The 22,222-nt window shown below is 44.7% G+C and overlaps 2 protein-coding genes across 2 annotated transcripts in view; both read left to right on the top strand.

Moving 5' to 3' along the window:
- Positions 1–20,968, top strand: part of tyro3 (TYRO3 protein tyrosine kinase) — a gene marked incomplete at its 5' end in the record, with an annotated part of 28,966 nt that extends 7,998 nt beyond the window's left edge. Inside the window, 13 exons of the mRNA XM_084438455.1 lie at positions 646–826; positions 3,084–3,226; positions 5,224–5,362; positions 5,612–5,735; positions 5,984–6,084; positions 7,484–7,579; positions 8,069–8,149; positions 16,498–16,590; positions 16,828–16,949; positions 17,470–17,579; positions 17,890–18,049; positions 18,278–18,414; positions 18,653–20,968. Coding sequence (XP_084294581.1) covers positions 646–826; positions 3,084–3,226; positions 5,224–5,362; positions 5,612–5,735; positions 5,984–6,084; positions 7,484–7,579; positions 8,069–8,149; positions 16,498–16,590; positions 16,828–16,949; positions 17,470–17,579; positions 17,890–18,049; positions 18,278–18,414; positions 18,653–19,064 — 1,899 coding nt within the window. The 3' untranslated portion in view covers positions 19,065–20,968. The remainder of the gene's footprint in view (positions 1–645; positions 827–3,083; positions 3,227–5,223; positions 5,363–5,611; positions 5,736–5,983; positions 6,085–7,483; positions 7,580–8,068; positions 8,150–16,497; positions 16,591–16,827; positions 16,950–17,469; positions 17,580–17,889; positions 18,050–18,277; positions 18,415–18,652) is intronic.
- A 181-nt stretch (positions 20,969–21,149) lies between these two features.
- LOC311309268 (uncharacterized protein) overlaps positions 21,150–22,222 on the top strand; it is a gene marked incomplete at its 3' end in the record, with an annotated part of 10,066 nt that continues 8,993 nt past the window's right edge. Inside the window, exon 1 of the mRNA XM_084438454.1 lies at positions 21,150–21,214. The remainder of the gene's footprint in view (positions 21,215–22,222) is intronic.

Below are 22,222 nucleotides of genomic sequence, written 5' to 3'. Positions count from 1 at the left end.
AGAGGTTTTCTTTGGGCATATTAATACCCATGCAGAAGGACACCATAAAAAACATTGTGTACTTTGTGACTGTGACATGAGCAATGAGCACTAATATCTCAAGAGTGCAAAGTCTGTCAAGATTTTGATATGGGAAAAAGAAATTAAACCGCACACTCAAGCTCTCGATGCTGGGTGTCTTAATCAAACAGCCTTAGGCCTAAACGCTGTCAAGATTTTGACAAATGCCGCTAGGCCGAAAGTTGTCTGTTTAAATAAATCACCCCGCATTGACAGCTTGAGTGTGCGGTTTCATTTCTTTTTTTAGTATATTTCACGCGTTACCGGCACCTCTCCAAGACTACGGTGTGCGTTTTCTCCTTTTTCCTCAATATTCTGATATGGACCATTGTATATGACCGTAAATAACCTTATGATGGTAAATAGCAAACTACTCCTTTAAGGGAAGAATTTGTCACTGAAACCTGAAGAATTTCTCCTTAATGATTTGATAAGCAATATAGCATCCATATAACTCCATGTATCCTCTATTAATAGCCCCCAAAATCTTCTCATGTTTATCATAAAACCCTACCACTCTGGAATGTTTTAAGTGTAATATCTGTCCTTCTTTCTGTCCTGCCTGTCCTCCAACCTTGCTGCCAGATGTCTAAGCGGTCTGGGCGGAGGGCCGACCTCCCAGAGCAGCGCGTGGCAGTGCCCCCCCACCAGCTGGCCCTCCAGGGCCTGGCCTGCCACGCCAACTACAGTGCCAGGCTCCGCTGCACCAACGAGGTGGGCACCTCGCCCTTCTCCCTCTGGGTGGACTTCCAGACACCAGAGGCAGGTGAGGAGATGTGTCCAGGGCCTAGCGTAGCAGGACAGTGGACAGCAACAACTGTCCCCTGTACGCTATGTTATGTTTTGTTGTGCTATGCTATGCTATGCTTACACTATACTATACTGTACTGTACTGCAGTGGAAAAGTACAGCAGAATTAAGAATATACAGTACATAGAGAATATACATAATGAATTTAAATTACAAGAAATATATACATACAGTATGCATAAATATAGAATACATACAGTACATACATACATACATACATACATACATACATACATACATACATACATACATACATACATACATACATACATATATGCACACATATCCACAACACTCAGCGCTCAGGCATTGTTGTGAGTCTGATGGCCGCTGGCACAAAGGAGCTTCTGAACCGTTCTGTATTGCACCTAGGGGGGATGAGCCTGTGGCTGAAGGTGCTTCCCATCTGCCACAGCTCGTCATAGAGGGGGTGGGAGGGGTTGTCCAGAATGGACTTCAGTTTGTCCCTCATCCTCCTCTCCACCACAGTCTCTAGGCTATCCAGCTGCCCCTCGACAGAGCTGGCCTTCCTCACCAGCTTGTTCAGTTTGTCTGCCTAGAGAGCTGTGGGCCTTCTGCTGCCTTTTGCATCATCCTATCTGTCTGAGATACTGTAGGCTTTTCTGCTGTTGTTTGAGCTTGCTTCCGTCAAAACAAAATAAAGATCAAAGTTGAACATTGAGAATGAACTGAGATTAGCAATCTCAAAACAACAACAACCCTGTTTTGAGCTGATTTGCAAGGGAAAGCAAGCACACACAATCACTGATAGGAATGTGTGGAATATGAATAGGAATAGTGATGGGATTATTTGCAACCTGCAGTAGAATGGAGTTGTGTGTGTGCCCCCAATTACCCATGGGTTTCTTGACTGAAGTTTGGGAACTGCTATACTACACTATACCATACTATATTATACTATACCATACTATACTGTACTGTACTATAGTATACTTCATTATATTATACCATACCATACACTATACTATACTAATGCTTAAACGTTCTGAATCCCCACAAACTACCACGAGCAACTGATGATGTGGAACAACTGTTTAGGGCAGATTGTTGCTGCTGCTGCTGCTGTTGTTGTTGTTATTAGATGCTAGAGACAAGTGAGTGGTGTCCAGTGAGGCAGGACAGGCCAGCCTGGATATGGTTGGGTCTGTCTTTGTTGGGGCATTGATGAGCTGGTTGTTTTGTCCAGAGTGGGTCCACCACCAGCACCAGCTGCAACTATAAAAAGTAATGTGATTGATTGAACTAATAATATGGGGACAGAGTGACAAAAGGAATAGAATGACTTTGTATCTGCAGTCTCAGAGGCTCGTAACCCCCCCCCCCCCCCCCCACACACACACACACACAGTACAAACCAGACAGTCAACAAATATGGAATCTAAATGTCTGAATATGTGGGTTTCCCTAGGTATGAATACTTTCTCAGATACTTGTCTATGTATCTGCAGACAGGTCTGCGATGCTGTACTATGTGTGGAGAGGAGCTGTGATGTGTTGTGCTGGGGGAGGTTCTGGTGGTGACCTTGTTTATATATTTGTAAACTCTCTAAACTGCTAGCGCTGGAGACTGGCCAGAGGATTCCAGCACTGATGGTACAATGGCCCATTGTGGCTAGTGCCCTCAATCCATATCAATGGGCTATTGCTGCTGCCGGAGTCCGGCCCCAGGGGCGCCACCTACTGGTCAGAGCAGGCTGCGGCTGAGGCTGCAGATCAATGCCTCATATGAACCGTTATGTCATCTTTGTCCCCCCCCCCATTTCTCTCTTGGTTCTGGGTTGATAATTACCTTAATGAGGGACGTTCTATAAGAGTTTAGTCATTATGCTGAGCCTGTTCTTCTAAGTGCTTACTGTGCTTTGTTATATGATTCACTTAAATATCATATTAGAGACTACAGGGATAGATAACACATAGCCTATAGACAAACATTTTCCAGGAGCTTGCTCAATTGTCAGGGAGAATTTTTATAGCTCACTTTTCTGGCCCCCGGGTGAAACTCTCTGGACCTGCTTCCCTCTGGAATATGTAGGGGTGGGACCCATGTCCACCGCCTCCCCCCCACCACACACACACCCCCCGCCCCCCCTCAAATCATGATTTGATAATGCATTGACATGGAGCCGCTCTGTTTGTTTTTAGGATGCAATATACAGTTGTCATTGATGTGTGTTCCTGTTCCTTTTCCCCAGTGCCCTCTGCCGCCCCCAGGAACCTGACCTTCGACCTGACGGAACAGCAACTGTCCCTGAACTGGGCGGAACTTGACGTGGAGGAGCTACAGGGGAAGCTCCTGGCCTATAAGGTCCAGTGGAACCTGGGAGGGGAGGGACAGGTATCGCAAATACAGTAACCATAACAGCCTACCAATCAATCAGTCATAAGTTGTTTTAAGCTTGTATTCCAAATCAAGAGTGTCTGCCAATCTGCAACTGTTCACATGATTCCCTTGCCTCTGGAAACATTCTAGAACCTTCAACAGCACTGTGCAGACAACTAACTAGTCAACGATCCACTGTAGCAGCTTGTGGTCAAGAACTACCAACAACTGACTTGGCAGCTCGCACACATCTGGCTTGAGACTACATATCTGGCATCTCACACTGAAATATGAGCAACCAGCCTATAGAAAGATATTGTGTGGGTGCACATATATGGTTGTGCAAGAGAAATACCAGGCCAGTCGGTCGGTCAAGTTGAAATAATTGGATCGGAGCGCTGCGTGGGTACCCAGTCAAACAAACAAGAAATAGGTGTTCTTTGGGAAGGGTTGGATCAAATAGTAATACAAATGTTTAAGTTGGTCTGCTTTGTAGTGTATCTCACAGTATGAATACTTGCAGGCAACTTAAAGAATGTCCAATGCACACTGTTCTGTTGAAAAAGTTAAAGCCTGACTGTGGCAGACCTAACGCTGAGACATAAACGCTGAGACACCAACACGTTTCGGCTCAAAATAACCTTTTTCCGGGTGCCTTTAGATACAATACAAAGAAGACCACATTCTTATTACCGGTTGGTCAAGTGTTGGCAAGTGTTGGCAACCCTGCAACAACGTTAGACCCGAGTCAAAATACTATTTGAAACAGTTACTTCAGCAGTTGCCCAAGTCTGCCTGCCTGGAATGTCAGGTGAGTGGGGACTGGACATTGTGTACATTTTTAGGAACAGCCCATTGGTTACATTGTGCCAGGAAAGAACAATCAAGAACAGATAAGTAATCTAAATGACTTTAAATAGTATTTTGACCCAGGTCTGATCAACACCATATTTACGGATGCCTGAATCAAAATCTACAGTTCACAATCTCCTGCTGTGAGCAGCAGTTTACTTATGACCGTCATTTGACTCCAACAGCTTCCTACCAACCCCACTGTTGTTAGAATGTTCTGAAATGTCAGAAATAGTTGGGGATTATGACGCTGGTCATATTTGGGTGCTGGTGTGCAGTCAGGTGGGCAGGGCATGACTCACTCCTTCCCCACGCAGTCAGCTGATCTTGTTGAATATTTAACTCCTGTTCAGAGCAGTGTTGGTGAGCAGGAGGAATGGCTTTGCTGTCCTCTCAAGGCACACCAGGGCCATAATCATTAACTGCAAATGTACACAGTGGTGAACTGAAACGTTAGCTACACTAATAGTGAAGTCACACTAATAGTGAAGCCAGTATTAACCCAATTGGCTTCAAGGGCTGCAACCACAAGGGGGCCCCGTGAGCATAATTGCCAAAAATAACTGAAAAAAGTGTTGGTGGGCCTTTGTTTTTTCAGTTTATCCATAGACTAAACTGAAAAAAACTAAATATTGTGTTCACACAGTCCTGGCTCCTCCTCACAAAAGTATAAACTTGCACAAGAAAAACAAGAACTGACACTTTGTTGACTTCTGTGACTAATTCCTCATTTTCCCAGCAAGAGAATTGTGCTTGTAGTTTTCTTGTGCAACCTTCAGTGTATTCTTCTGTCATACTGTGAGATTACTGTAACTAAATCTATATCTGAGACCTAGAGCTGCCATCCCCCCTCAGTATTCATCATCATAACAGCTGCAGTCACTCGCCTGCATGCATTCCTCAACTCCAATCAGGAAATACTATAACTGCATGTTCTATGTGTTCCACCTTTGTTTGTTCTGTGTTGTTTGTTCAGAATCCCATAATGAAGAATTTTTTTTATTGCCATGCAGTAACGTACCAGGAATTTGCTTTCGGTTGTGGTGCATAACATGGAGACAACATTGGATAGGGGGTAGGGACGAGACAGGACAGTGCAAAGACAGGACAGTGCAAAGAGCAAGTACAAAATGCTAGTTCCACTGTGTTCTCTGGTCCAGGAAGCGCTGCTGTTCAAGGACAATGTGGCCCACCTGTCTGGCGGGGCTCGCTTCTTCAACGCCACGTTCCAGGTGGCGGCGTGCACTGCAGTGGGCTGCGGACCCTGGAGCCAACCGGTCCTCGTCATGCCAGCCTCAGGTAACCATGCCAACCAGTCCTGGTTATGCCAGCCTCAGCTCAGACTGATTGATTTGATTGATTTAGGCAGCTGTAGTAAGTCTAGTGTGGCTTAGTTAGTGGAGCTCAGTGCTTGCAACACTAATGTTGTGGGTTTGAGTGCTCCTAGTGTACTTACTGTACTGAAAATGGCTGTCATGATAAGTTGTTTTAACCATAATGGTGTGTGTGTGTTCGCGTGTGTGTGCACGTGTGTACCTCTCCCAGCAGTGCCAGCCCAGACCCAGAGAGGTCACATGTGGGTGGGCCTGCTGCTGGGGTTGCTAGTGGCGACCATGGTGGGACTCCTCCTTACCGTCCTCGTGCATCGCAGGGGGAAGGAGACGCAGTTTGGGTACGCTGCCGACTTCTCTCCCTTCCGCTCTTTCTCTCTAAATAAATAGTGTTTGACTTTAGGGGCACTTGATATAGTTTGGTGTGTGTATAGTTTCTTACTTTTGTAAATGTTTGATCAGTTCTATTACACTGGGTAGGCTAAATCAAGTTCACCCAAAGTCACTGAAAGAAAGACCACCATTTTGACCTCCAGCAGATTGTATAGTCTGTGTGACCTGTGGGTGTGTTGCTGCTGTGGTCCCGCAGGTCAGTGTTCAAGCCCCCTGGAGCAGAGAGCTCCACCTCCGTCTCCTTCACGGCCGCGCGCTCTTTCAACAGGCAGTGCCCCGAGCCGCAGGAGTCCACCCGTAAGTCCTCCATGATGCCGCCACCGCAAATACTGGCGCCCCTATTGACACACCCACCAAGGCCCCGCCCCTCCTTCCAGAGAGCTGCAAGGCATCCTGTGGCCAGGCTGTCACTTCAACACAAATATAGACTACACCGCCTTGATACAGCCTTTCAGACCATGGGCCCGTAGTGATCACGCTTCTCAGAGTAGGAAGTTGGTCCTAACTGCCCGGGAATTCTCGGTGACGCAAACGTGGTCCTACTTCTACGCACAGGAGTATGAGCATGTTATTAACATTCCTGAAGATACCAGCTAGATAAGTATGGTATACCTTTGTGCAGTACGAGATTGCACACACATCCATGTTACTTCAACAGATGCCGGATAGAAAGATGATCATATAGAAAAAGAGAATATCCGCACACCGTTTTCCATGCTCCCACGGTGATTTATTAGTACAACATCAAAATGCTATGCTCTTTTTCGACTCCAAAAACTACAGAACGTCATCACACTTTCACATAACGGCTCTTCTCGTGTTGTAAAACATGCTGAGATCAACCCATAAGACCTAGTCATTACTGAGAGTGGAGGAGCGAAGCTTGATAACTAACTGTTAAGTTCTACTCTGAGCGGTGAGTAAATTTGGTCATAGTGTTGTCACAATACCAAAATTACAACTTCGATACGATACCTGCTAAAAAAATATCTCAATACCTATACTGAAACAAGACCACAGCAAAAACCTAAAACATTAGGAAAAGTAGGCTAATGGAATAATACAATGTCAGGTGTAGCCTACTGATCTCAGTGTTTGCAGTCTGCTGAGGCGCAGCAAGAACGTGAACTGTTTAAACTAAATAATTTTCATAGATAACTGTTAGGGTTTAACTGTTTACAACAGGCACTCACATGCTCGCAGTGTTGCAAATGGTGTTGCGATAGCGTTTCCATAACCTTGATAACTTCTGACAATGCTGATAAAACGTTACATGTAACTTGGATGTCATTCGTTCTCATTGTCTTTCTCGTTCTCGAAACGGCGCCGTGTAACCCAGAGAGACGCATGCACACTGCCCCGACACACTGCCTCGATGCAACTCGGAAATACGGCTCATTCTTAAAGTACCGGTACTAATAAAATGGGGTATTGTACCGTTTTTGACGGCAGGGAATCGCGGTACAGTTCTAGTATTGGTATACCGTGAAACACTATTTGGTCATAGTCATACTTTTAGCATGATTCCTAGGAGTAATTCTGAGACTCGTGATAAGGGTCCTGGTCTGCCGCCAATAAGTAGAGGTGTTCTAGTTGTGGGTTGGGGAGGGTGTAAAGTCACCCTACACTACACCCTACTACTGACTATTCCTCCTATTGAAGTGGGTGGTCAGTGATCCTCTCTGTCTCCCTCCAGTGGACAGTCTGGGGATCAACGATGACCTGAAGGCCAAGCTCCAAGATGTTCTAATCCCTGAGAGGCTGCTGACCCTCGGACACATGCTGGGGAAAGGTGTGTGTGCGTTTGTGTGTGTGCGCGTGCCTGCGTGTCTTTGTCTTTGATGCTACACAGTGCCACAGCCAGGTTGAGTTTTGCCAATCCTCTGTATACAAAATACATCCAGAGAAGAACTACTGAAGACAAGTATAAATTATGTGCTGGTTGCTGCTTTGAAAGACAGAGATGGAAATGTCAACTACAGTTAACTATGGTGTCGTTCGGTGTGGTCTATAATTATAACTGTATATTGAAAATAACAGTGTTTTGTCTGGGTGATGTTTTGGAACAGTGGAGTAGTAACAATCTTGTTAACCTGAACCTGCTCACCCTTCAGGTGATCCTGGCTCACACACAGGCCTAGCCTTGAAACACTATCTCTCAATGAGACTGGAACGAATAAAGATTCCTTAGATAATCCCATAGATTAATAACCATAGGCAGGGATTTTGATGTGTCTTTACCTTGTTCTGTTTGTTTACCTGTGTGTTTGTGTGTTAACAGGCGAGTTTGGATCAGTGCGTGAGGCTTTCCTGAAGATGGAGGACAGCAGTGTGCAGAAGGTTGCTGTAAAAGTTCTCAAATGTGAGTGACAATGTTACCGAAGCAGTTACTGAATGTGAGCTCTCGAGATAAGGGTGGTCTCTTGAGGCTAGCGCTGAGTGCTGTTAATGAGCACAACCTTGTGGTATATTGGTGATATATACCACAACCCTCAATTGAGTTATTGCTTTTATACAATGGTAAAATCATTGGAAACATTATGGGATAAATACTGGCTATTTCAGTGTATTTTATATTGATTTTAGTGAACTCCCGTCAAAAAAAGCAGTTCCTAAAACAATAACGTTGCTACGGAATTTCAAATGGTGAACATATTCCTAACATAATAGTTAAAGCTGCATTCTTTGATTTTATGCATATTGTCAAAACTAATTAAACCCACCTGATAACAGGGTGTTTCACTGAGCTGTAGTGTCCTACCTATGACTCACCCCTACTGGTCGCCTTGCTGTTGTTATTCCAGCATTTCTGCCTGTGTTGTCAATAGCCATGCCTTATATGGCTTTGGCTGTTCATTTTAGCCATTGGCTTGTAAATTTGCGTGATTCCCTTACTGCCATCTAGTGGTAAAATAACATCAATGAAAGCAGTTTTAACATGGGTTTGGAACGTAAGTGAAATGGAAAGTGTCCATTACCATTTCTTTCAGCAGGTTTCCCATCCCTGGATAAAACATGCTTCCATAGCAACAAACAACAAGCCCTAGCAACCAAAACTAATGCCAGGCTTCACTTTGATAGCAATCAGCTGAACTGATCAGTTGTCAAAACGAAATGCCATCAAACTGGTTATGCTAGCCAGCTAGTTTTCCCAAATAAATGTTAAGCTGGATACGATATTTGACTACCTGTTGAAATATTATGGTCACCTGTCACAAATAACGGTCCCAGCTGGGTAGCACAGATGAACGAACAAGTTCAGTTTTTGTGGACATGTTTTTTTCACCAACTGTTAATGTTGTAAAAATACAGTAAGCTAAATGGAAACTGGAAATGGCTACATCCCAGCGTTCTTCCTTGTCAGTACAAGATCAGTACCAGCTGCACAGTCAGTTCTGCACATGCGCGCCTGGTCCGCCATCTGTACAAACGGATCCCAATCCCTTCCACGTATAAATATAGCTAGATGGCGTTCATCTAGGAAACGTTAGGTTAGCTAACGTTACAGCAGTAAGTTATTCTAGTGAATTTAGACAAGTTCATAGGAGCTAGTGTAATGTTAGCTTAGCTAAGCAGACTAGCTAAAGCTAGTAACTGATACCGAGCTGTAAATTAATCACCAAAAATCTCTTATTGATGAAGAAAAACATGTAATAGCCTAGTTCAAAATGTCTTGATGGCAATAGATTTAAATGAAAACGAACAAAACTGTCTTTAACATAGCACTAGTTTATTGCATGTTTGCATAATTCATGTGTTACCATTGGCATTGTTGTTACATGACAGACAACAATAAAACATACAAGCTGAGCATTTTATGTGTTGGTTAATAGTCATGTCAGCTCTTACATGCAACAATCAAGCATAAAAATTATGTAGAGGGCATACTGTGAAATGGAGAGAAAGGAAGTGTAAAAAGTAACTAAAAGTAAGTAAGTCTTTTATCAGTGGACTATGGGGATGTAGTCTATAGTATGCCTCTGTTTTTTGTGCGTGGCTGGCCAGCCACACAGCTAGTATAGCGTTTGTCGGGTTATCACTCCTTCCCTCCCTCACTTACTCCCTCCCTCCCTTACTCCGTTACTCCCGACAATGTTGGCCTGCAACTGTGAGTAAAACAGAGTGGTAGGCTACAGGACGGGTAGAACAACTCAAAATTGACATTGAATGTTTTAATTTTTCCTGATGAAGCAATAGCTCATGCAAGGGTATGGTATATCACTAATGCCACGCCAAGTTGTGCTGCGGTCGACAGCAAGTGACGCAGCCCAAATTGGTTATGCTAGCCAGCTATTTTTTCACAAATAAATGTGACGCTTGTTTGGGATGTTATACATGGGTCTGTCTGGTCAGTCACAAGTCGGGAGTGACAGACTTGGCTAGCTTGCTTGCTGTGAACGACTATTGTAGGCTAGTTAGCTAGCTGGTTTACCGAACTCTAGGTAAAGATATTGTCCCCCAATTCATTTTGCAGTTTGTTTCGTTTATGGTGTACAGCAAGAAAAAGCTAGACACTTTGGCACTAGTGCATGAAACGTTCAGAAAAGTTTTCCCCACGGAGCTAGCTAGTATGGAACGGAACGTGATGCTGCCAGCTAGCTAGCCACCGAGAGGCTGTTGCCATGGGACATTAGCAGTTTACGGCAACTAACGTTGTGCTGTCAGGCGCTGAACTAGCTAGCTAACTAGCTAGCTTTAACACTTAGCTAATGCTGTGGGCTTCAACCTATTCGTGCTTGTTTGGGAAACGTAGCAAGGGGGCATCCTGGGATGGCAAAACAATTACATGAGTAGGTCGTGTGTCCACCAAAGCTTTTTTTCGGCTTAAAACGTTGGCCGCTCTGCTCAAAACACTCATCTGGGAGCGCTCATGGGCGCTGGGGAAAATGAAGGGCCCTATTTTTCGGGTCCTATTTCTAGGGTTCTATTTCGGGCGGCTGCACGGCTGGAGCTAGATATTGGGTATAGCGCCTTTTCAGCTGAAAGCTTATCGTCATAGAAACCAAACATAGCATCTTGTGTCCATATCAGAAATTGACGCTCATTTCTAGTGATTGGTGATATCGAAGTAAATATGTCAGCACAAAGTAGAGTTCTTGCCCTGGCTCAAAGCTAATTTTCTCCATTGTTGTTGTCTTCAGTAAAAACATTACAACAACTGTTCGTCTTCCGGTCCAGACAGGATGATTATGCGATGCGTCATCGCGCTTCCACTCTAGACTGGCGAAACAACACCGAACGAGAAAGGCCCCAGACTACTCGGCCACCGCTGACTTTAGCCTCGCGTCACCAGTCTCTCCTCGGGGAGAAGAGCCTGGTATCTATTTACTTCACTGCCTTAAGCCCGCCCCATCATCCGGCTTGAGCCTGTAGAGCCCGCCTCCAACATCTGCTTGCTTTATTTTTCCTTAACCGGTAGTTCTAATCTACTAATCTATCTAATCTAATCTACACCATGTGCAGCCTACAGTAAAAACATTACAACAACTGTTCGTCTTCCGGTCCAGACCAGATGATTATGCGATGCGTCATCGCGCTTCCGCTCTAGACCGCTGAAACAACACCGAACGAGAAAGGCCCCAGACTAGCTGACCTGGGAAATCTGTGGAGTCTTTTTGCTTTGATGTTCTGGGACCACTGCCTCTTGTGGTAGCAACATAGAACTGCAGGTCAACATCGACAAGGAGGAAGGGAGCGACAAATAGGATTCCCTCTTCTTGGTGTGTCGGCTTACAGCCAACACACAAAAAACACTATTTATTTAAACCAATCACAGTTGTCTTGGGCGGAGCCAGCCCCGGACGCAGCGACATAGCCTCGCGTCACCAGTCTCTTCTCGGGGAGAAGAGCCTGGTATCTATTTACTTCACTGCCTTAAAGGGCAATGCTCGTTTTTGACAACCTGGACCTTATTTACGACATATTATAAGAAGTTTGACTCACCGAGATCACTTTGGTGTAGTTCGGAGGCCTGTAGAAGAAATTTAAAATCCAGCGCGAGACAGTATATCCATGTAATGACGGTGATCGGGGCACCGAGAATGCAGTTTCTCAAAATCTATTTTCGGCCGCTAAACGGTTGTTTTCATCAATCAGATTGGATGAATCGACAGTTGAGATTCCTCAACGCGAGGCATTGTTGTCGTTTTCAAATACGGGGTCTTTAGCCTCTGTAATATGATCTTTACACGCCTTTCCCCACTTGCTCCAGCACGCATGCGCACAGGCCAGCGCGCAGACTGGCTATTCTCCGGCTCACATTCTCTGCGCTACGATCGTTGTTGGTGCCGAGAATATTGTCGTCGTCATTCGTCAGCAACAATCCGATCGTAGCCAATCTGATTGATGAAAACAACCGTTTAGCGGCCGAAAATAGATTTTGAGAAACTGCATTCTCGGTGCCCCGATCACCGTCATTACATGGATATACTGGCTCGCGCTGGATTTTAAATTTCTTCTACAGGCCTCCGAACTACACAAAAGTGATCTCGGTGAGTCAAACTTCTTATAATATGTCGTAAAATAAGGTCCAGGTTGTCAAAAACGAGCATTGCCCTTTAAGACCGCCCCATCATCTGGCTCGAGCCTGTAGAGCCCACCTCCAACATCCGCTTGCTTTATCTTTCCTTAACCGGTAGTTCTCCTTGCATCTTCTTTTACAATTTTGTTGGTTTAGATGGCTTGAGCTTTTCAGCCCAAGTTGAAAATTTTTCAACTCGGGCACACTAATGCTGTGTTCACACCGGCCGCGGCGAGAAAATGTACGCCGCCCAGTTCGCCCAATCTCGCCGCGGGATCAATGGGTCGGCGCACGAATCCGCGGCAGAAAGTTCAAAAAATTGAACTTTTGCAAATGTCGCCGCGCGGCGAATCCTGGCCACCGAGTTGTGCGATAACTTCATCAATGGGTCGCCGCGCGAATCCGCAGCAGAAAGTTAAAAAAATGTAACTTCTGCGAATGTCGCCGCGCGGCGAATCCTGACCGCCACGTGGCGAATCCTGCCCGCCGCGCCGCCGAGTTCGGCCATTCACGCCGCCCAGTTCGCGCAAATTGCCTATTATATATTTATATTTTCTATGTAAACTCGCCATGCCGCAGGAAAAATTTGCGCCCTGTGTGAACACAGCATAATAAAAAACGCTTGTCATGCACGGCGCAGCGCAGAAAATACGCTCAGCGCCACGCTGCTGGCGTTTCCAAAAACGCGGCGCATGGGTATTTTCAAAATGCGCTGCGGATTTCGGCAGCTTATTTTCCATTCAAAGCTATTGGAAAAGATCAAAATGCGGGCGGATATTGAAATGCGCTGCGCATTTGCGCTGTGCGCTGGCCAGAGCGGATTCCTGGTTTTCCCGGATGCCGAAATCCGCAGCGCATTTTAAAAATACCCATATGTGTGCACGCAGCCTAGGTAGCCTACAATGTATCGAACTTGTCAAGAATGTTGTTATGGAAACGAAGAGCCGAATCTTTTTTTCAACACAAAATCCGCTCTGGGTTTCCCATACGTTAATTTGTCCCACCATAACCTACATTTTGCAGCTATCAAAAGTTTTGACTTCTCATAAATAATTTTTTTTTAAACTCGAACGCTGTTTGTTTTGCGCTGTGCTCATGGTAGCCTACTCTGCTGGGCTACTCCCCCTCCCCCGCAAATCGCGTGGATTGAAATAGGTGTGCCAATCCCGCTTGTTGCAAGTATGATTATACAACGCTTAGTTCTGGTTCTTCATTCTGATTGGCTGGAAGCCGTGTTAAAATACTTTGTAACACACACCTGGGACCGCATATCATTCCATTTTCAGTATTAATGCGCCTCCCATTTGATCCAATGCATTGTAGTTGTTGTTGTTGCTTGGCAACCCATTTGTTAGGGGAACTATTTTGCTCCGCGGAATTGAGGGAATGATGCTTCGTTTTGAATAAATGTTAATATTTACATTGCTGTGTGTCTATTTTACACTAATAGCTGTAGTAACCGTTGTATAAAAGCAATAAACCACTCGAGGCTGTGTGTTATAGTGATTTTATAACAGCTAACAACGCCCCCTAGCTGTTATAAAATCACTATAACACACGGCCTCGAGTGGTTTATTGCTTAAATTGCACACAGCTGCTTTGATTCACGCTGGAATTCCACACGGAGTTGAGACACGTTTGTTTCAGGTAAGTTAACGTTAGCTACTTACAATATATACAATACAATCCATATTGAATATCCACTGTAGTTGTCTACTTGTCCAAACATAATTTGGGCTATGCTGCAACGTTCATTTTCCAGTCTATGTAACGCAAATTTTCCAGGCTAGCAAGCTAGACTGTTAATTAGCTACCAGAAAAGTTACCTAGCTAAAGTTAGGCTAGCACTAGCTAACGTTAGTTAGATAGATTTGCATGTAACGTTAGTCAGGCCAATGTCAAAACGGGACTGTCTTAAGCTTAGCTAATATGTTTGTACTCTTGATGTTCAGGTCATGAGTACCAGACCAATATACACATTCTTCAAGAAGAAAGTGAGAGTAGAAGCAGATGAAGAAACTGCTGCCGAGCCTGAGGTAATGTTGCCTTGCTAGCTAGGATAACGTAGCAATAGATGCCAAGTCAATAGCTAAACATATTGGCAATATTGCCTATGAATAATTATTATTCAAAAGCTTTTGTAAAAAAAAAGAAAAGAAAGTGGATTGACTAACAGTGAAATGTTTATTTGCAACAGGAGAGATGGCTTCTCCAGCCAGCAGCCGCAGCCAGCAGAGCCAGTGGCGGGAGAGGGACAGAGAGAGAGAGGGACTGACTCGACTCTCAGGCAGGAGAGCTTCCTCTCCAGCCAGCAGCCTCCACCAGCAGCCAGCAGAGCCAGTGGCGGGAGAGGAACAGAGAGAGGGGGGGACTGACTGACTATCAGGCAGGAGAGCTTCCTCTCCAGCCAGCAGCCTCAACCAGCAGCTAGCAGTCTCTCAGAGAGGGACCGAGAGAGAGAGGGACTGACTCTGATGGCAGGTAGAGGCAGCAGGGCAGGTAGCTCCTTCACTCATTCTCTCACACACTCTCTCTCACATACACACACACACACACACACTCACACTCTGTTAGTGTCAGAGGCTCATTAGATAGTAGGAAGGAGGGAGAGAGGGTGGGAGATATATTAGACCAGTGAGATGTCCAGGCCCTCTGCCCTGGTGTGTGGCAGCTGTTGGTGTCAGGGGAAGGCTTGTTCAGACTGCATGGTTGGTTGCTATCTATGAGTCTTCTCTATTAGATGATGGTCAGCTGGCTCTTTTTAGCAACTGCAGTAATTTCAGCTTCCACTGGCACATTCCCCCCAGATTTATCTTTTTCAGAACTGACATTTTTTAAGGGCTCATGTCCCGCAGTATGTTGTATTAAATAGTCTTTTGTACAGTAGATGAAAATGTGGTCTTTGGCACATTGAGTTGTTTGTCAGGGTGTTACCTGTATTTTCATTAAAAAAAGACTGGGCACGACACTGGATGTTATTTAATATTGATTTGTATTTATTAAAGTCCTGTCTCGTTTACCATGATTTGTGTATGACTACTTCTTTGCCATCCATGTGGTCCGATGATTAAATTGCTATGGTTTCTTGATTTTGCTCTCAAAGTGCGCCAAATTGATGCCTTTAAATTAACAATGTTAAAATTTTTCTCCCAGGGGAGCATGCCCCCGGACCCCCCTAGAGGGTCAGAGGTCCACCCCCCATAGTTGCCCAAAATCCTGTGGGAAACACTGTATCCACTACATAAAAAATATGGAGTGCGCACACAGACTTTGCACACAGCCTTTTATAAACAATTAAAAACATACGCTGCGCTCAGAAAAAAAATCTTTGGTGGACACACGGCCTAAGTTAGTTATTATAACTCATAGAACTGTGCTTACCTGTGGTATTGTGAATATACAACAGCTCTTAAATTAGTATGATAGTTTAATATTAAGCATCATAAGCCCTGTTATAAGGTTACTTACAATCATATACAACCGTCCATATACAAATGTTGACAGACTATACACTCGAGATATTAGTGCTCAGTGTTAGAGATGGCAAGTTAGTGCTACAGAGACATCGGCTAACAGATCTCTATGGGCATCCACTGTGTAGTTAGCTGTGACATGAGCACTAATATCTCAAGAGTGTAAAGTCTGACCAAATAGGCTATGTATATGAACCGTTGTATTAGGGATGTGTACAACTCACATTTTTCATAGTCGATTAATCAGTCGGTGGTATGAACGATTAATGAATTCATTGTTTTTTGGCCGACATTCGAAAGATTTGATTCCAACGTTTTAGAAGTGTTTATTTGAATGAAAAAAGTAAAGACCACAATTCCAATCGCTACACAAGCGCTACAGAATGGATGATGCATGACATTAGTTCAGGTTAATTTAAATATTTTTTATAAAGGATGTGAATGAAAAAAAAGTAATGACCACAATGTGACCAAAATCGATTAGTGACCAAAAATCGCCTTTCACCGTCATGAACAATTAATTGATTAATTGGACCCACCCCTACGTTGTATCGTAATTAACCTTATAATACAGCTTATGAAGCTAAATACCAAATTACTTATCACTGACTGTGAGATCAACTACCCGTTGTATATACAATGATTAACATGCAAATCTTTGACAAACCAGCTAATAATGTCTTTATCCCTCATGTTGTTTTGCTCTTGCCTCCCCAGCGGACATAAACTCTTCATGTGACATTGAGCAGTGTCTGAAGGAGGCGGCCTACATGAAGGACTTCCACCACCCCAACGTCATCCAGCTGATTGGTGGGTCTACTCAATACTATCTCTGACTTAGTCTAGCTGTCAGTTCATTATATGGAAATTGAATAAAAATAAACTATCCATCAGTGGATAGAAAGTGTCACATCGTGCAGTCATAAAACTGTATTAGTCACAAACCCTGCCTTACCAAACTACTGTGTGGTTTCACTCATTAATGCTGTTTGTCCACTCCCCCCCCCCCCCCCCCCCCCCTCACGCCCTTCTTTTTCACCTCCCAAGGAGTGAGTCTCCACAGGCGTCCACAGCAGAGGCTGCCCATCCCCATGGTCATCCTGCCCTTCATGAAGCATGGAGACCTGCACACTTTCCTGCTCATGTCACGTCTGGGGGATGAGCCCTTTGTGCGTGTCTTCTTTACACACAATACAAGCCACAATTTGTATTAAATTATAATGTAATCATATTAATTATTATTTATAACAGTGGGTACTGTGGCGTCTGTGAGCACTGTCCTCACTCCCCGGTAGTTTATTATGACTTGTCTTCCCATGCCACATAAGATTATTCTGGATGTAGGTTTTTGAGATAAGCCTCTCATTGGAACCACTCAATTCCATTGGCTCCAAACAGATTCAATCCCCGGACACTAGATCTGCCCAAGGCGAATGTGATTAGTTTAAAGAAATACAGGTTTTTTTCCCCCCATATCTCAGAATGATAATCGGGTGTAGCCAGACCCTTCTCTATTGGAACAGCACAAAAGCTGAGTCCTATATGTCTCTTGGAAACCCAAGCTTGTTTACTGTAACATTTATCAACTAACCAATATTTGTTTCCTTTATCTCCTGTTATGGAATAAATACAGGTTGACCTGTGTGGCCAAGATGTTTCACTCACTCACTGTCCCACTCTCCCTCCCAGACTCTGTGCCTGCAGATGCTAATCCAGTTCATGTTGGACATCGCTCAAGGGATGGAGTACCTGAGCAGCAAGAACATCATCCACAGAGACTTGGCAGCACGCAACTGCATGTAGGACAGTCTTTATCAAACAATAATAGAACAATACACAGCAGTCTCTAAACAGACAAGGACACAAACAACCTCTAGCCACGTATTTCCTAAATTAATACTTTGTAGATCTGATATGACTAGATGGGTGTAAACAAGATGGTCATAATCTCATCCATCTTAACAAAAGGCAAGATGGTGCTAGTACTCTATTGCTTAGACCTGTCCAGCCTACACTGGTGTTTAAGGATCGCGTGATAATGATTGGAAGGGAGTGTGTGCTCATGTGCCAAGATGTGCATGTGTGTTTGTCCGTCTCTTCTGTCCCCAGGCTGAATGAGAATATGACGGCGTGTGTGGCGGACTTTGGCCTGTCCAAGAAGATCTACAGCGGGGACTACTACAGACAGGGCTCTGTGTCCAAACTACCTGTGAAGTGGATCGCTCTGGAGAGCCTGGCAGACAATGTCTACACCACACAGAGTGACGTGGTACTGCACACACCCACAGAGGCTGATCTCATGATACACTCCATACATGTTGACAAATTGACAGGACATACACACACACTTTCACAATATCTTTAATATAGTCACCTTTCAATGGTATGTAAAACAGTGGAACAGTAATACCCAATGTTGTTGTGACAAGTTGTATTGCTCCCCCTAGTGGAGTGAGGTAGTCACTGACTCTGTGCCCCCCCCCCCCCCCCCATGTAGTGGGCGTTTGGTGTGACCATGTGGGAGATCATGGCGCTGGGGCAGACTCCCTACCCTGGTGTGGAGAACTCTGAGATCTACGAGTACCTCATCAAGGGAGAGAGGCTCAAACAGCCTCCGTACTGCAGAGATGACATGTGAGTAGATTGGTCAGATTCATCTGCTTCTGTTAAGATTGCTCATGTGTGAGCTGCTCATCTGCGTGACCCTCTTTTATGCCCTATCAAATGGTTTCACCCACTTAAAAAAAAAATCTTATCTGCTAAAACTGAAGATTTTACACAATACATGAGCTTTCTCTTTGTGATTCGCCTTTCAAATGATTAATCATCCATAACAATGTATTTGACCTCCCAATGCACTTGTCTCTCCCAGTTATGAGATCATGCACAGCTGCTGGAGCCCAGTTCCTAAATTTCGGCCCAGCTTCCAGCACCTGATCGACCAGCTAGAGGGCCTGTGGGCTGGCCTCTCCCCTGGGCCCCTCAAGGAGCCCCTGCTCTACGTCAACCTGGATGGGGAGGAGGGGGCCGAGCAGGGGGCTGGGGCCCAGGGGGGCACTGAGAATCCTGCCTGGGGGCTCCCCTGGCAGTGTGCGGGCATGGAGGAGGATGAGAAAGACTGGCTGATGGTATCGTCTGGGGCGGCCCTGGCTATTGGCGGAGACTACCGTTACATCATCGGCCCGTGTAGCACCATGGAGGAAGATATGGAGGAGGGGAGGAGGAGGGCAGGGGAGTCCATGGACAGGTTGCATGAAGAGGATGATGTCATCATTAATGTGTGATGTGATTGGACCATGCTGGACCCCCCACTCCCCTCTCTTGCCCACAGACCTTATGTATTCAGGTCTCACAGACTGACCTAACCGTCATGTAGACAGGGTCTCTGGATGCATGTGAATGGCTGTGTGCCAGTAGGCCTATGAAATGGCCTCAACTAGGCAGATATGGGTGGAAGTCTTTCCACCTCACACTGAACTCTCTTCCAGTCACACTCCTCAAATTATAAATGACATCACACATCTAGATACAATCAGCAACACTAACACCTTCATGAGATTCTATTGATAAAAGCATAGTAGCACTACTCCAGATTTACCATTGCTAATGATCATTAACATGGACTGTGGTATGAATTGGCATTAGGCATCAGTGTAACAGAAACTCACTGATGGGTTCACAGAATGAGCTCCCTCTCGGTTATTTCAAGTTTATTACTTGTAGGGACTGTACATTTCTGCTGCCTACATCTGAAATGTCTGTTGTACTGTATGTAGCCTACTGACAACTGTCTGTGCTGCTGTGTAAACCTAACGTTCTCTCATAGCCCCCCAGAGGAAACTGCTCCGACACTTGTACTGAAAGATGACACAGTGAACAAATCCTTCTGAACTCTACAGCTGAGAACTTCCAAGACTGGATGTTAAGAACCTTATTTGTGTATTTGAGATGCAACTGTACCATCCTCATACTGTAGCTGCGTGAAGATGGATGCCTCTTGGAGATTCTAGTCAGTCTTGCTCTTTGCTAATTTAACCTTTGATTTGGCTATCTGGAGCATTCATCGTATGGGATATCAAGGGACTTGCGTATTAATATTCTAAATGTAAATGTTTTTGTATATTGTGTTATAAAAAAAGCATTTTCCTAAAATACAACCTAGATTAATTGAATATACAGAGACTTGAAGCCTCAAGTTCAGCCTCCAGTCTCTGCCTCTTCTGTTGTAGGTTGGTTGTTTTTATCGCGCTGCTACATGATTTTCACATGACACTGAGAAGTGAATAATAAAGTGTTGATTGTGTCTTGTCTCATGATTGCCAGGTCTGTTGTCTGATCATGACATGGAGAATCACTGACTGGGGGTTCCACATCCTGTGAGAGGTAGTCAGTCTGCCGATGAGCAGTCTCGAGAGCCAGCTTCAGGAGAAACAAATGTACCTGCAAAAACAAACTGCATGACATTGCAGATAATCTAGACCCAGAGGCACACCCACAATATGCACACATTGTGTAGTCATGAGATCGGGGGCTAGACAACTGAACACTTCAGCATGTCATGCTACACACCAAATACATTTTAGTTCCTATTACATGTTCGGGTTTGCATAGCATTGTATGGCAGTTTGAGACATGCGAATGCTTCACAACTAAAGCATGGTCAGCCATTGCAGATGAATCCACCGACGTCACGCATGCCCAAGCGATTATGTGGTACAGGACGGTCTGTTGCGATCGTGAGTTGACTGCCAAGCCGTGTGCAAATAAAATCCGAGGTTTTCTATAGACATTTTCGACGTACGTTTACTGCAGCATGATCCCGAATTCCAATCCACACCCTCCCATTGTTTCGATGGGTGAACCCCCACCTCAATGCGTCTTGCTAGGCTGACGTTAGTTTCCCACATACACAACAGTAAAACTTTGGAGATTCGGGGATAGGAATATGTTCAACCAACATTATTGTACCCAACAAACGATCGTCCTTTAACTACTAGGTCCATAATACCACGTGTCCGTGGATGAAAAATGATCAGCTCCCAGAACCTAAACTAGCCGTTGCATGCCCTCTCATACCTGTAAAAGGAGACACACATGATCCACCCAGACACCTTTACCAAAGATCTTGTTCCTGACTACTTTAAGGAATTACTTAGTATTGATATTCCCTGCAAAAAACACGTTTCGATTTGTTTCATGGCAGAGTTCGCTGGCGCCTCCATAACAAGGATCCGTTTTGAAACGTGTCAAAATGGGTCCCGAGACTGCGCACTGGGTAGCTGGGATATGAACGCGCAGTGACGTTGTCCGACACGCAATGTTTTCCTCAGATGGCAAAAATGCACGATGTAATTCAACGGAGAACAGAGGACCAACAAAGGATCTAAACTCGCATTATAGCACTTTGATCTATTGGAATAGGCCTATGCAAAAGGTAATATTGTGCCTGGAAAAACACACGGTCCTGCGATGAAAGGCGGAGATGATTTTGCTATGTGGAGGGGAGGGTTTTGTGGTCAAACTCCGCGGCCTCGTGCTCTTACAAGCCACCATGTTGATTTGGGAATCACGCGCCATTGAATTCGGTTGGTAGTGCGCGTGCTGACTCTTTCTTCTTATTGAATGTTTCATCGTATGTTTTCGCGGTTGTAGGAAAGTAGGACACAGGCAGCATTGATAGGAAAGAATGAACATTAGTCCCATCTTATTGACGTCAATAACCATAGCTCAGATATTGCCTAATGTAAATAGAGCTAACCTTGTTGTTGGCTTGCCAGCTAACTGTGGGTTAGTGTGGCTAAATTAACATGACTAGTGCAGAGTTCAAAATGCGCTTGCCATGACATGGTAGTCACCTTCTTCCATTATAATATGGTGGTGCATGCGTAACCCATCTCTTTTGGCATGCCCGGGCAGGATTAGAACTGGGTCTGCTGCTTGAGAGGTGGACGCACTGACAGTTGCACCAATAGGGACGTCCCTCTTGGAGGGACTGTCAGCGCTCCTTTTAAGAGTGTATTTCACCTGCTACTCCACATTTCACTAGGTTACACTTGAAAGAATCTTAACGGCAGAGGTCCCTGGCTCTGTTGCATTCAAATTGAAGTAGCTAGCTAGTTAGCTAACTTGAATGCCATTGTCCACAACATAGCCGTTGAACATGTGCCCTTGCCTTTGTGAACCAATCAATAATTGCACAGATGACATCTAACTATAAAGGCAGCCTCATCCTCTATCTGAAACTAATTAGCAAGATAGAATGGAAAGCTTCACAATGTAAACTATATAGCACGATAAGGCATGTGTCTTCTATTTACTGAAATACCTAAAAAAAAAAAGCTACCCATTGCAAACATTAGCTGTACTATAGCACCATAAGGCAGACGTCCACTATATATTGCAGTATCAAAAAAGGATGGAGTGTTACCTGTTTTCAGTGTTG

This window comes from Borostomias antarcticus, assembly GCF_949987555.1.
Source record: "Borostomias antarcticus genome assembly, chromosome: 5".
Taxonomy (NCBI): domain Eukaryota; kingdom Metazoa; phylum Chordata; class Actinopteri; order Stomiiformes; family Stomiidae; genus Borostomias; species Borostomias antarcticus.
The sequence above is the reverse complement of the archived record's forward strand: the minus strand, read 5'-3'. Positions and strand labels throughout refer to the sequence as shown.